This window comes from Phascolarctos cinereus, unplaced genomic scaffold, assembly GCF_003287225.1.
Source record: "Phascolarctos cinereus isolate Bilbo 61053 unplaced genomic scaffold, phaCin_HiC Scaffold_2;HRSCAF=192, whole genome shotgun sequence".
Classification (NCBI taxonomy): Eukaryota; Metazoa; Chordata; class Mammalia; order Diprotodontia; family Phascolarctidae; genus Phascolarctos; species Phascolarctos cinereus.
In genome coordinates, this window is record NW_027555625.1 from 229,120,437 (window position 1) to 229,135,567 (window position 15,131).

General features: G+C 38.6%; 1 protein-coding gene across 1 annotated transcript in view; it reads left to right on the forward strand.

The window, feature by feature from the left end:
• The window catches only part of EYA2 (EYA transcriptional coactivator and phosphatase 2), a 246,806-nt gene that overhangs the window by 156,693 nt on the left and 74,982 nt on the right, over nucleotides 1–15,131 (forward strand). The window contains 4 exon segments of the mRNA XM_078149854.1: nucleotides 3,381–3,448; nucleotides 6,509–6,686; nucleotides 13,642–13,701; nucleotides 13,704–13,786. Of these exon segments, the coding sequence (XP_078005980.1) occupies nucleotides 3,381–3,448; nucleotides 6,509–6,686; nucleotides 13,642–13,701; nucleotides 13,704–13,786 (389 nt within the window).

Genomic DNA, 15,131 nt, shown 5'->3' on the forward strand with positions numbered 1-15,131 from the left:
TGTGTCAAGAAACAGCTTGGGATGGGGCAGCTAGGCAGCACGGTGGATAGAGCACCGGCCCTGGATTCAGGAAGACCTGAGTTCAAATCTGACCTCAGACCAAACACTTGACACTTACTAGCTATGTGACCCTGGGCAAGTCACTTAACTCCAATTGCCTAAAAAGAAAAAGAAACAGCTTGGGAATATGGAAAATTTCCCAAATACAGTCCCGCTTGTTCTCCTATTCAGCCCAGATCATTGTCTGTCTGCAGTGTGTAGCTAAGATATATGTACTACTGGACTAATTAAGAGGACTGTCCATTCGAACACAAATCTGGGCAGTAAACATTCTTCATCTACTTGGTTTTTCCTGTGTAGAGTCTTAAGCATTCTCTCTTGAGAATCCGTGATATGATTTGAGGAATCATAGTAGTAGAAGAAGTTGTACTTTTAACTGCTGTAATAGTAGTAGCACTAGCGCTAGCAGTAGCATTAGCAACAGCAGCAGTTGGAATAGTAGTTATCATCATTGTCTTGGATTTATAGTTAGCCCTATGACATCCACAAACAGGAATATCTAGAGGATCTCAACAGAACTATAAGTAATGGATTTACCATCTACAAGGAATAAATTGGGGGATGAGAAGAAGAAAGCATGTTGTAGTGGAAAGGTCTGAATCAAAAGATCTGAATTCAGACCTTACTCAATCACTTATTACCTGTGTGATCTTAGACCAACCTCTGGTTGTCATTTATAAAATGGAAGTTATGTAAAATAGAGAGACTAGAGGACCTTTATAGGCTCCCTGTTTCATGCCTCATTTTAGTTGTGCACAATAAGTTATGTAAATGGTGTCATTCAAAACAAAGACCCCAGTTACTGGAATGAGGAATCACTATTTGACAAAAATTGCTGGAAAAAACTGGAAAACACTGGCAAAAATTAGGCTTAGACTGACAACTCAGACTATGGGTTGTCATATGGGTACCATATGGGTACATAACCTAAATATAAAAAGTCATACCATAAATAAATTAGAGGAACAAGGAAAAAAATTACCCTTCAGATCTATGGATAAGAGAAGTTAACTAAACAAAGCATAGAGAGGATCACAGAAGATAAGACAGTTTTGACTGCAAAAAATTAAAAAGATTTCACACAAACCAATCCAGTTGCAGCTAAGATTAGAAGACAAGCAGTTAACCAAGAAAAATCGTTGCAGAAAATTTTCTCTGACAAAGGTCTCATTTCCAAGATATGTAAGGAAGTGATTCAAATTTACAAGAATAAAAGCCCTTCCTGAATTGACAAATGGTCAAGGATTTGAGCAGGAAGCTCTCAAGAGAAGAAATCCAAGTTATCCATAGTCATATGAAAAAATGCTCCATATTGCTAATTATTTTTAAAATGCACATTAAAGGGAAGAGAAAGGGAAGGGTTAGGAAGGAAAGGGAGCAGTTCCATCTTATATCCAGTAGATTGGCAAAGTTGACAAAAAGGGAAAATGACATGTTGGAGGGGCTATGAGAAAACAGGCATATTGATGCACTGTTAGTGGAGCTATGAATTGATACAGCCATTCTGGAATAAAATTTGGAACTCTACACAAAAAGTTATCAAACTACACATATCTTTTGACCCAGCTAAAGCAGTACAGGATCCAAGAAAGAGGAAAAGACCCTATTTGTACAAAAGTGTAGCTTTTTATAATGCTAAAGAAATGGAAACTAAGGGGGAGCATCAACTGAGGAATGACTGAACAAATTATAATATATAATGGAATGGAATAATACAGTTGTAAGAAATGATGAAAAGGATGGTTTCAGAGAAACCTGGGAAGACTAGTATGAACTGATACCGAGTGAAGTGAGCAGAATCAGCAGAATAATTTATACTATAACATTATAAAAATCACAGTTTTGAAAGACTTAAAAACTCTTATCAACACAATAATTAGCTATGGTTCCAGAGGACCAACGTAATAAAGAATACTACCTGTCTGCTAACAGAGGTGATGGACTGATATGCAGAATGGGATGCATTTTGGACATGGCCAATATGAAAATTTGTATTGCTTTACTGTTCAAGGGTTTTGTTTTTGGTTTTGGTTTTCTTTTTCTTTTTTCCTAGTAGGGGAGATTGAAAAAATGTTTGACAATAGAAAAAAATTGGTTTTAAATAAGTATCATCCAGTAATTAGAAAAAGAAGGAGGAGGGCAATCTGGTCATTTAGAAGAATGAGGACTAACATAAGAATGTATCATCACTGGAACCCGTGAATTTTTTTTTCTTAATCCTGGAGGAGCCACCATAGAGGATTTATGAGATGAGTAGGTTGTTAAGCACCTACTATGGCCAGGTATTTCTAGGCACTGGGCATCCAAAGACAACATGGGAGCTGTTCTTGCCCTCAACGATCTTATCTTCTCCCAAGTGGTTACCCAGCCTCTGCTTAAGACCTTCAATGATAGGGGACCTTCTGCTTCTCAAAGCAGCACATTCTAGTCTTTGATAATTATGTTAGGAAGTTTTTCCTAACCTCACAAAACAAGTCTAATCTCTTCCACGTGACAGCCCTTCACATACTTGAAGACAAATATCATGACCCTTCCCCCTCATATGAGTCTTCTCATCTCCAGCTTAAACATTCCTGGTTCTTTTAACCTTCACTATCTTGATAACCTTCCTCTGGATGTTCTCCAATTATGAATGTCCACTGAAGTATTGACAGTTGATAAACTGGTCCAGGGAGGGGAATATAACTTGCGCAAGGTCACATAGCAAGTTCATGGTACAACAAGGTCGGCAGCCTAGGTCTTATGTTTTCCTGTGCATCATCTCATATTTCATCTAAGTAGGTCCCTCAGTTCCTCTCATTTCAGATGTTAGCATGCCAAAATTTCCATTCTTTGTGCACATAACTACACGTCTTGGGGGAGGATACAAAAATCTTCAAATTACCTTTAAAAAAAAGAATAGGATAAAAAGCTGACTGGCTGGGTGCCTTGTTTCCCAGCTGAGGCTGGATCTGCATTTTCTCAGTTCCCTTATGGGCTTTTATTTTGACTGGGCTTAATGGTTGTTTTTAAAATGCCTTTCAATACGTGATATATTGTCCCATGCTAGTCCTTATGCTGTAAGTAGGCCCCGACTTTGGTGATTTATTAACTTTCATTTTATAGGCAGAGATCAGAACCAACTCGACAAGGGACGTTAACATTTTAAAAACCACATGTCCCAAAAGTCTAGACTGGCTACCTATATGCTTGTGTGTGTGCACTGCTGTATTTATCACTGCCCATCACTTCAAGTGATGAGTGTTTCATGTCCATATCCCACCCCCTTCTCCCATGGGTAAGAAATCTAATATCAGTGTGTATCTCTTTCCTTTTTGCAGGTGCCTCAGGGATTTATCAAGGGGCAAATGGCTTGACCAACTCAGCAGGATTCGGAACCATGCATCAGGTACAGAGTCATTAGTGATAGATTGGAGGGGCAGCCCTTTCCTTTTTAAAACAAAATATTAGCTTAAAATCAGAGCATTTGGGCAAACAGCTGGTGTAGTCTGATACAGTTGTCGCCTGGCCTGTTCATTTTTTTCATGGATTTAGCTATGATTTGGGTCAGATCTTACTTCTGGAATTATTCCAATCCCCATTTTCACTTTGTATGGCACTTTGAGGTTACCAAAGTTATTTCCCTTCAGTGGAGAGACAGGTAGTGCCATTATTATTATCCCCATTTTATAGATGAAGAAGCTGAAACTTTGAGAAATTATAACTTGTCAGAGGGCACACAGCTAATAAGTGTTAGAGGCATGATTCAGACCCAGGTCTCCTGGCTTCAAGTTCAACACTCTTTCTACCATTAAACACAACTGATGAATGCAATTAAATCCTGATACAAGATGACTTAGCTGGCATTATCAAGTGTTAGTCCTCCCTGAATTAAGAGGCACTCTAACCAGTGCAGCTGTGTGGCACATTGGATAGAGTGCTGGGCCTCGAGTCAGGAAGACCTGAGTTCAGATGTAACCACAGACACTTAAGTGAGTTGCCCATGGTCGATAGCTCCTAACTTCTGTTTTTCTCGGTTTCCTCAACTGTAAAATGGAGACAATAATAGCACCTACCTGTCAGAATTGTTGTGAAGATCACACAAGATAGGGGCGGCTAGGTGGCACAGTAGCAGGAGGACTTGAGTTCAAATCCAGCCTCAGACACCTGACACTTACCAGCTGTGTGACCCTGGGCAAGTCACTTAACCCTCATCAAAAAGCAAAAAAAAAAATCACACAAGATAATATTTGTAAAGCATTTAGCATGGGGCCTGGCACATACTAGGCATTTAATAAATGCTCATTCCTTCTTTTCCCACTCCCCAGATAGATATCTGTGTTATAAAAGGGTTGAGCTGTGTTTGCCGTCTGTAAGTGTGGTTTTAAAGACTACCACATCCATAATGTGTGTTAAAAGAACTAGCAAATCTCTTTCCCTTTCTGATTCTTAGTTTCCTGATCTGGTAGTTCAGGAAGCTGAACCAAAAGATCTCTAAAGACCTTTTTTTGCTCTATAATTGGAGGACATTAGAAGCTGTCTCTGAAAATTGCTTTATGTTCTATGAATCTAAATTCTGGTCCTGTCAACAATATTTTATTATTTTTACATTTGTTGACAATAGTCATTTTTCCTCTTGATACCCACTCCTTAAACCTGTCCTTGTAACAAAGAAAAAACAAAGTCGTCCAGCATAGCAACTCCATCCCATAAGGTCATAGGGTCATAGATATTGAGCCAGAGAAGCCTTGGAGGCCAACTAGTACAACCACCTCAGTTTTACAGATGGAATCAAGAGACTACCAAGGCCATATGGTATTAAATGACTAAGGTAGGATCTGAACCTAGCTCCACTAACTCCACTCCAAAGGCAGTGGTCTTGTCTTTCCCACTCTACTGTGCTGCCTTTGAGTATTTATGCTACCTTCCACAAACAACAGTCCTACTCTTTTACTGAGAGTAGGAAGTTTTTCCTTTTCAGTTCTCCAGTATTGAGGTGATTCAAATTCATTTGAGATTAACTGAACATGGTATTTTAGTAGGATCAAAGAGGGAAGGACAGCTAAGATGGTAAGAGATCAAAGAAGGATACCATATGAAGAGTAGTGCAGGAACTAGTGATGGTTAGCCCAGAGGAGAATGTTTTATTGCAGGGGAAGGGGATGGCTCCAGGTATCTCAAGGCCTATCGTATGATTGATCAGACTTGTTCCGCTTGGCTTCAGAGATTAGAATTGGGATCACTGGGTGTTACAAGGAGGTAGTTTCCAGATCATAAGAAAAATAAAATAAATAAATAGATTTTAAAAAAAACATGGCAAGAGCTATATGAACTGATGCAAGGTGAAGTGAGAAGAACTGGGAAATCATTGTACAGTGTTGTCATAGGAGCAGTGTTGTAATGATGGTCAACTGTGAAAGATTTGGCTACTCTGATTAATACAATGTTTCAAGACAATTCCAAAGAATTCATGATGAAAAAATGCTATGCATCTCTTGAGAGAAAACTAATGAAATCTGAGTGCAAATTAAAGCATAATTTTCTCACTTTATTTTTTTTACAATATGGCTAATATGTAAATATGTTCTGCATGATTTCACATATATCATTAATATCATTTTGCTTGCCTTTTCAGTGGGAGGGGGAAGGATGGGAGGGAGGGAGAGAAATTGGAACTCAAAATTTAAAAAGAAAAGGTTGTTAAAAATAATGCATTTTTAAAATACATGAATCCCTTAGCAAAACATAACAAAGAATGATGAAGAACATGAGCAGTATTCCTCATGAAATTCCCATTGTGATTTCCCCACATGAAATAATAATGTGGGAGAGGATGTCCCTCTCTCTGATTAGAGATGTGCCCAAGGGTATTATATTAACACCCACATGTAGAGTACGGGATTAGTGAGCACTGGTGATGTGGCTAAAGATAGTTTTAAAAGTTTTTATAACTGTAAGAAACACCAGTTCTTATTCCTACCCCACCCCCAACACTGTCTTAGCCCAGGTACTTCTTGCCTCATTCTGGGTTTTCAAATATAAATCAAACACATAATTAAACAAAAAACAATCATATTCCATTACGTCCTAATATTTCCTCAATAAATTTTCCCCTCCTAAATCTCTGAATTTTTTTTTTAAACTACAGCTTTGAAAGGCAAAATGAGTTGCCTTATGAGATAGTACATTTTGGAGCTTCTGGAGACCCTTAAGCAGAAGCTGGTTTGATACCATTTATCAGGGTGTTGTATGGGCAGCTGATGATTCATTTGGAGGATTCATGATTTGCATAGAGGTTGTACAGAATAAACATTGAACTCATTTCCAACTCTGAAATGTTGTGACTCTTCTCATCCTCTCCATGACACTAAATCATGAGCCATGGCTGAGATTGGTGGGGAGGGGCGCGCAAAGGGAGGCTACGAAATGATGTTTTATTTCGTATCTTTGTCTTTTTGTGTTTCCTAAGGAATATCCATCCTACCCAGGCTTTACTCAGAGCCAATACTCCCAGTATTACAGCTCTTCCTACAGCTCTCCGTATGTGTCTGCCAACAGCATCAGCCCTTCACCCCTTTCCACATCCACATACGCACTGCAGGAGTCTTCACACAATGTTACCAGTCAGAGCTCAGAGTCACTTGCTGGTAAGTATACTGTGTCACGAACAAGAAGAGTACAGATGACAGGCGCATAGATGTAGAGCCAGAAGGCACTTAGAGGTCAGCAAGTTCCACCCTCTTCTTTTACAGATGAGGAAACAGAGAAATTAAGTCACTTGGCACAGGGTCACACAGCTAGTGTCCAGTGATATCTGAACCCAAGTCTCCTGATTGCAAATCCAGTGCTATACTCACTGCACCAGACTTCCTCTCGTGGGTAGTTAGAAGACCATTGTACCGTCCTTGGCACATGGTAAATGAGAGATTCAGGGACCACCCTCAGTGCATACAGCTGAAGTGGGGATTTAGCATCCAGAATTAATTTTGAATTTAGAAAGGAAAACATCTTGATCCCTTTTTTGTTGTCACTCTTCAGTCATGTCCAGATCTCCTTGATCCCACCGACGTTAAGCACGTCAATACTGTCCATGGCATTTTCTTAGCAAAGATACTGCAGTGGTTTGCCATTTCTTCCTCCAGTCCTGCTTCCCTTAGCATTCATTCATTCATTCATTCATTCATTCATCAAACAAACTTCCTACATTTCCTATTTATCTCATAGGGTTTCTTTGAGGATCAAATACAAATATATGTGAAGAAACAAATATATATCAGTACCTACTATGTGTAAGGCTTTGTGTTCTGCTCCAGTTGGGGGGGGGGGCTGGTCAGTGAAAGGGTACAAAGATGAATAAGATAAAGCAAATGCCCTCTGGGGAGTGATACACAAATGACCATAATACACAGTAAATTCAACAGGCAAGAACAAACAGTGCATTATAATAACTAGCATTTGTACAGTGCTTAAAGGTTTGCAAGGCTTTTATTTACATTGTCTCATCTGAGCTCAGCACTGCCTACCTCATAGAGTTCTTAGGAGAAAGGCACCTTGCAAGTGTTAAAGGACTATATAAATGTGAGCATCTCTTACTGTCATTGACTGAGGGAATCAGGGGAATCTTCCTGGAGGAGGTGTTAGTTAAACTGAGCCTTGAAGTATGGGTAGGATTTCAGCAGGCAGAGATGTTGGGAGGTGGTAAAGAAGGAGAGAGGAAATCCTTGGATGTGAGAAAGCATGGCACAAGTATGAAGTATAGAAAGCTGTCTGCTTTGGCTGAAACTTTAGAATATAGAAATGCTGGTATTAAAGCATAGGGTTGGAAAGGTGTGATGAGAGCAGGGTTCAAGCGTTGTGAGAGGGAGGATACTGAATAATTAATTTAGCTAGTGTCATCATTTTCTTATATTGGCTCAGCCTACCCATGAGTAATTAATATTTCCTCAACTATTCTGTCTTTATTTCTCTGATCAGTGTTTTGTAGTATTTATGGAGTTCCTCATTTTATTTATTAATTTTTTTGGCAAGGCAATTGAGGTTAAGTGACTTGCCCGAGGTCACAGAGCTAGTAAGTGTCAAGTATCTGGTCTGAGACCGGATTTGAATTCAGGTCCTCCTGACTCCAGGGCTGGTGTTCTATCCACTGTGCCACCTACCCGCCCCAAGTTTTTCATTTTAAATACTGAGCTCCCATAATGTAATTAAATATTTTGAAATCATATCTTTTCTCTCACACATAGAGAGGAAAGTGCCTTAAAAGTAGCATCTGTTTAATGAAACGTTGATTGATGGTTGCCAGAATTAAGTGTTTTGGGTGGCTTAAAAGCAAATAGCTTTACAAAAAATGTAGTAAAATCAGCACTGTGAGTAAATTTTTGATTGCCTATCTCCCAGGGACCTTCAGAGTCCTTCCAAAGTTCTCTGAAGCACCATGTCTACACCACTAATGTAACTGTGTTACCTTCTCTGAACTTCCATAGCCTTTTAATCTGAATAGTACAATATAGCAACCATTTGATTAGATGCCATCTTGTGCTCTTTAGTTGCAGAATATGGTAAGCCACTTGAGGGCAATGATGGTCTTCCTCTTCTCTACCACCATCCCCTTTATTTGTTTTTGTATCCCACAACACCTAGCATGAAGGCTGGCCCTTAATTTTCCCTCAACAAATTGATAGATTGGTAATGTGAATCACCTCTAACATCTGCTTTCTTCCTGGGTTTCTTAGTGGCTTTGGAAAATTGATTTCATTTTCCACTTTTACCATCAGCCAGGGTGATTTCATCTTTCTCATAGGTGTGATGAGAAAACCAGTGGTTTATGAGGTCCTTTGAATACTACATAAACTGACTCATTCATGAATTCTGTTTCTGAATGAGGTTGGAGCCTAGTACAACAGAACAAAGTAATAGTTTGCCTATGGTCAAAAATAGTATTAATAATACAGTTGTGTATTTACATATCATTTAAATATCATCGGGGTAATATTCCTTACATTTATATAGTATATTGCACTTTACAAATTCTTTCATATACATCCTTATTTGATCCTCAAAGTAGCCCAAGATAAGTAGAACAAATATTATTATCATCATCCCTCCCTTTATAGATAGGAAACTAAGGCTTAATGCGGTTAGATTGTTTGCCTAAGGTCATTCAGCTAGTCGGTAGCAGACTTAGATCCTGAGTCCAGAAGTTTTTAACTATTGGTCCAATGCTCTGTATTCCAAATATTCAAAATTGTTCCCTTTCCTCATTTGCAAGCTTCAATTTCCTTGCACATTCTATAATTCAAGAAAGCTGAATATTCATTGGATACTTGACTTTTTGTATTTCAGTCTCTCCAAAAACAATTTTTCAGAGAGGGGAAAAAAGACTAGGAAATCAGTGAGAAATTGAATGTAGCAGAAAATGTGAAGGAAGAGAACAATCATCAGTTAGCATTTTTACTCCCAATCCAATATTCCATAATCCCCAAACCTTGGTCATAAAGGCACAAAAGAATGTGGCTTAACTGGGAAGAATGTCTGTGTTCACTGTCAAAAACCTAAACGTGACTTAACTGGGAAGAATGTCTATGTTCACTGTCAAGAACCTAACATATTGGAAGAGAACAATATATTCCTTCGATGAATTTTTCTTAATTGCCTTTCTCTATTTCCCATTTTTCTTTGATTGTGTGACACCAAGGTAAAGTGAGTGGGATGGCTTTTACTGTGTATCTAACAAGTGTACATAAAATCTAATGGTAGAGATAATAAAACCAGTGATTTCCTTGCTTCTTCAGACCTCTTGTCTGTCTATTTTAAAGCACACATACACACACAGAGTTGGTGTCTCTTAGAAATTTCTCATAAAAAGCTGTAATACTTTTGAAATTATGCAGAATCTCCTTGAGTGGTTAGTTTCGAAATTCTGAAGACTCAGATGGTTTATAGCATTACTGACAGATCATTATCCTCCTTTTTACTGCCTGAATATGATATTCAGATGTTATTCCTCCCCTCCCCACTGTAGTTTTCATTGGCATGTGATAACATTTATATAAAATACCGCACAATTTGCAGCTGATTGCAGCATACTTCTGTTGGATGGTCTGCTGATTTAGAGTACAAAACCTGAACATCTGATATTACTCAAAACTAATATTTGGGGTTTTTTAAAGTATGATCACAAAATCTCTAAAAGGAATTGGAAGATTTTCTTGTTTCAATTCAACAAACATTTATCAAATATCTACCATATGCAAAGTACCATGTAAGGCACAGCAGGGTAAAAATTAAACAGTCCCTGCCCTCAAGAATCTTTTATTTCATCCTGATGGGAGATAAGACACATACACACCAAAACACATGCACACACAAACTATAGCTGTAATACAAAATAGGGTATAAGTGCCTAAGGAAGGTGCAAGTCAAAAGATCTGGGGGAGGTCAGGGTCAGAGAAAGGAAAGATCATTTCTGTGACCTTCTGGTATGCCCTCATTTTAAGGAAAGCATCAGGGAAGGCGTCATAGAAGGCTAGATTTTCAGCAAGGTCTGGAAGAATTTTCAGCACATGGAATTTGGTAAGGGTGAGGCAGGGAGAAGGAAAAAGAAGGTAATGGTTCTGGAGATAATGAAGTAAGCAAAAAGCATGAGTATGGAAAGTGTGGGACATGGATGAGGGACAGCTAGTAATCTCGTGTGGCTAGAGGAAGAGTATGTAAAAGGAATTACTACAAGAAAAGTCTGGAAAGTAGACTAATACAAGGTTGTACATGTCAGGCTAAGGAATTTAGACTGCTGTTCAGAACTTAGGCAGTTGAAAGAAAGATTTCAGAAACGAGCTTCTTGAGAAATGTATTCAAGCATGTGACTGAAAGATTACAGGTAGCAAGAATGAATGAATGAATTAATGAACAAATGATTTCCCAGTGCTAGGGCTACAAAAAGAAAAAGCTAGACAGTCCCTGCTCTCAAGGAGCTCACACTCTGATTGGCAGAGACAACACATAAAGTCAGCAGTTGGGTGAATGGAAAAACCCAGAAGTCCTAAGGGTGTGGCAGTGGGACAGATACAGGGAAGCAGTGAATAAAACTCAAACTGGCTCATATAGATCCCCTTGTACTTGCCTGACCTTGTTTCAGATCCTCATTCCCTCTTACTTGAACTATTAGAATAGTTTCCTAATTGATCTCTCTACTTCCGATCTTTCCCATTCTCAATCTGTCCTCCACACAGATGCCAAAATAATCTTCCTCAAAAGAACACAGGGGGCAGCGAGGTGGCACAATGGATAAAACATGGCCCTGGAGTCAGGAGGACTCAGTTCAAATGCGGCCTCAGACATATAACACTTACCAACTGTGTGACTCTGAGCGAGTTACTTAACCCCAATTGCCTCAACCAAAAAAAAAAATAAAAATTTTTTTAAAAAATCTGAACATGTCCCTCCCCTGTTCACAAAAACTTTCTGTGGCTCCCTGTTGCCTCTAGCATAAATTACAAACTAATCACTCTGGCATTTAAAAACACTCTAAAATCTGGCATTCTAGATTTTTTTTATATTGCTCTTTCATGTTCTAGCCAAACTGGCCTAGTAAGCTGTTCCGTGAACTCAGCATTCCCTCTCCCATTTATATGAACTGTCTCCCATCCCTGGAATGCTCTCCCTTCTCACTTCTTAGAATCTTCATCTTCCTAAAATAAGCTATTACCTATTTTGTGAAGCTTTTCCTGCTTGCCCTTCATCCCCTCGGAGTTAGTGCTCTTCCCTGCCTCAGATTGCCTTGTCTTTCTTATATGTATATGTCTCCCTTGTAGAGATGTTATAACTTGGGGCAATGGATAGATTTCAAGGAGTCCATGAACTTGTTTGGGGGGGAAAATACATCTTTATTTTCACAAACCTCTAACTAAAATTTGGCATTTCCTTGAATTATTTAAAAGCATTCTTCTGAGAAGGAGTCTATAGGCTTCACTAGACTGAGAAAAAGTTAAATAGCCCCTCTTTAAAGGTTAAGAGCCCTTCTTCTAGTACACTATAAACTCTTTGAGGGCAGGGACTCCTTCATTTTTGTCTCCGTGTCTGTAGCATAATTGCCTGGCACATGTTAGGTATTTAACATATTAGACACTCCCACTACTGCCCATTAGATTAAAAGATTATAAGCAAGGTCTGTTTTAAAACAATCTTTATACTTAGCTACTCTGGTCAATTAAAGGATCCATGGGAATTCCAAGGGACTCATGAAGAAAAATGCTATCCACCTCTAGAGAAGGAACTGATGAACTCTGAATGCAAATTAAAACATACTTTTTTCACTCTCTTTTTATTTTCTTTGCTTTTTTTGTGAAATGTGGCTAATTTGGAAATATGTTTTGCATGGCTTCACATGTATAATGGGTGTCACATTGCTTGCCTTCTCAATGGATGGGGGAGGGGATGAAGGGAGAGAGAATTTGTAACTCAAAAAAATTTTTTTAATTAACGATAAAAATAAACAATTTTAAATGAATACAATAGAAATGTATGCAGGTATATGTATGTATGTATATATGAATATATGTAAAAAGAAACAATCCGTACACCCGAACACCTAGCACAAGGGTCTTCACATAGTGGGGGCATAAGTAAAGAAGCTACCTTTGGAGGCAGGGAACAGCTTCTGCAGCCAAACCCTAAAGTCTCTTCTTAAAGAGTTTCTTCTTTCTCTCTTGCCTGCTGTTATACCTCTACTGGGGACTCCTCCATGAATTTGAATACAAAGTTCCCCCATTCCCATTCTCAGCAGATCATTGGACTAAGTGCTGAAAAATATTCCTTCCTTTAATTCAATAAAGATGATATGATATTTTGACATCTAAAAAGCTGGACTTGAAGCCTGGAAGACTCAGGTTCAAATGCCATCCCTGGCACATACTGGCTGTGTGACCTTGGACAAGTCATTTAACCTCTTAGATGGCTCTCCAAGACTCTCAGTTGCAGAGAAAGTGCCACCTCCATTGGGAGAGGAAGTTTTCCTTCTTGGAAGTTCTATATACCAACAAAGTCATACACCTAGTCCTTATCAGTATCCCTGTCCCTATTAAGCAATTGTATATAAAAGTAAAATGAAACAAAGTGGGTGTATGGGGGGGAGTGGTGGAACAGGAAACTTTAGTTGCAAAGATCTAATAATGTTCTTCCATTCAACTCTGTGTGACCAAACTAACTCAAATCAAATATCCTAAGGTTTATTATTAGAAGAGATCATAGGGATCATCAAGCTTTCAACCTCCCCATTTTATAAATAAAGCGCAGAAAGAAATATTAAGAGCTTGCCCAAGGTCACACAGGAAGTAAGTAGTAGAATTAGGATTCCAATCTCAGATTTTTGACTCCAAATCTTTCCAGCAATGTCTAGAGAAATATACATATTCAGTTTGGGGTAAGCTGGTGGCAATGGGAAAGAGAATAGAGACCTTTTGGGAAGGTTCTGTGATATTCAGTCTTTAGGGAGATGTTCCTAGCCTTTCAAGGGCATTTCTTTACAAGTGACATTCTTTATGTAAGTAATTCTGTGAGATAAAACTAATGGCCAAGCTCCTGACTTGATTGACCTCTCCCTTCTCGCAGTACTGGAGTACAGCACACATAATGGACCTTCAACGCCAGCAAAGGATGGAGAGACAGACAGGCACATCGGGGCTCTGATGGGAAGCTTCGTGGCCGATCAAAAAGAAGTAATGACCCTTCCCCTACAGTGGACAGTGAGATTGAGGTAACACAAGACCACTCTCTCTGAATTGGTGAATCCAATCAAGAGACATTACTAGTGGACTACACTGTTTTATGGCACTCATAGACTTAGATTGTGTCCATGGTCCAAATAGGAAGATGAGTGAATTGATGACCATTTTCAGGCATGTGAAGGTTGACAACAAGAGAGAAAAGATAATAGTTTTCAGCATGCATGAAGGATGAGGTGAAAAGAAAATGAGTTTATGATAAAGAAAGGAGAGATTTCAGCTGGACAAAAGGAAGAGCTTCTTAACTGTTAGAGATAAAACACAAGAATAAGCAATGGATATTGTTATCTCTTAGCCTGGAGATGTTCAAGAAGAAAAGAGGCAACTCTCTGCCCTGGATGGCTTAAACATTCACATGCCTAAATGAAGGAGACTGGAGTAGAACTCTCTCAAGATCTCTTCTATTTCTGTGGCACTGTTATTATTTTAAGATGTAATCTTGTATACATAAAATATCTCAGTGATTATTGGGCATACACTGGTTTTTTCTAGCATGTGGCATATTTGGATAGCAACACCATCAGAAATGTCAACTTTAAACATGAAGGATGATGTCATGGGGGAAAGGGAGATGGTGATAACTAAAAAGAAATGCCAGCTAATGTCCACAATTACAAAGAACAGTTTAGCAAACCTATCAATCCAGGTTCTATTTATACTTCTTTTTGTGAAGAATGACTATTGTCTCATTCAAATATGCCTTTATTATTGGTTTCAACAAACAGTATTGACTGAACCTCAGTTCATGCTATGAAATTCCATTCCATTATTATGTAGTAGTAGTTTAGAATGCTGAATTTGTGTTTGGCAATACCTCCCCTACTGCACCCCCACCAGTATGGACAAGGGTAGAGAGATAACAGATTCTTTGGTCAGGAGAGAGGAAAAAGAGAAAGTATAGATTATAACATGTTACTGATCAACCTTTCAGCCCAAAGTAATGATCCCCTTCTGAGTGGAACTTTTGAAAGCCTTAGTAAGAATAGACAAATAGATATAGATAGTGTTTAATTCTATGTATTGAAGGTAAAGGGGATTTAAAGAAATGATGACAGTAGCTCTCAGGAAAAAAAAATACATAAAGGAAGAAAAGATACAGGAGGAAAGAAAGATTTGAGAGAAAAAAACGAGTACAAACTCAGGATATTAGATTTGGAAGAATTCTTATTTAGTTTAGTTTATCTACTATATTTTACTGATGAGAGAACTAAGGCCCAAAAGTGGAAAGTGACTAGTTCAAGATCACACAGGTGATGAAATAGCTAATTCCAGATTTAAACTCAGGTTCTCTGACTCCAAGTCTCATATTCTTTCAGC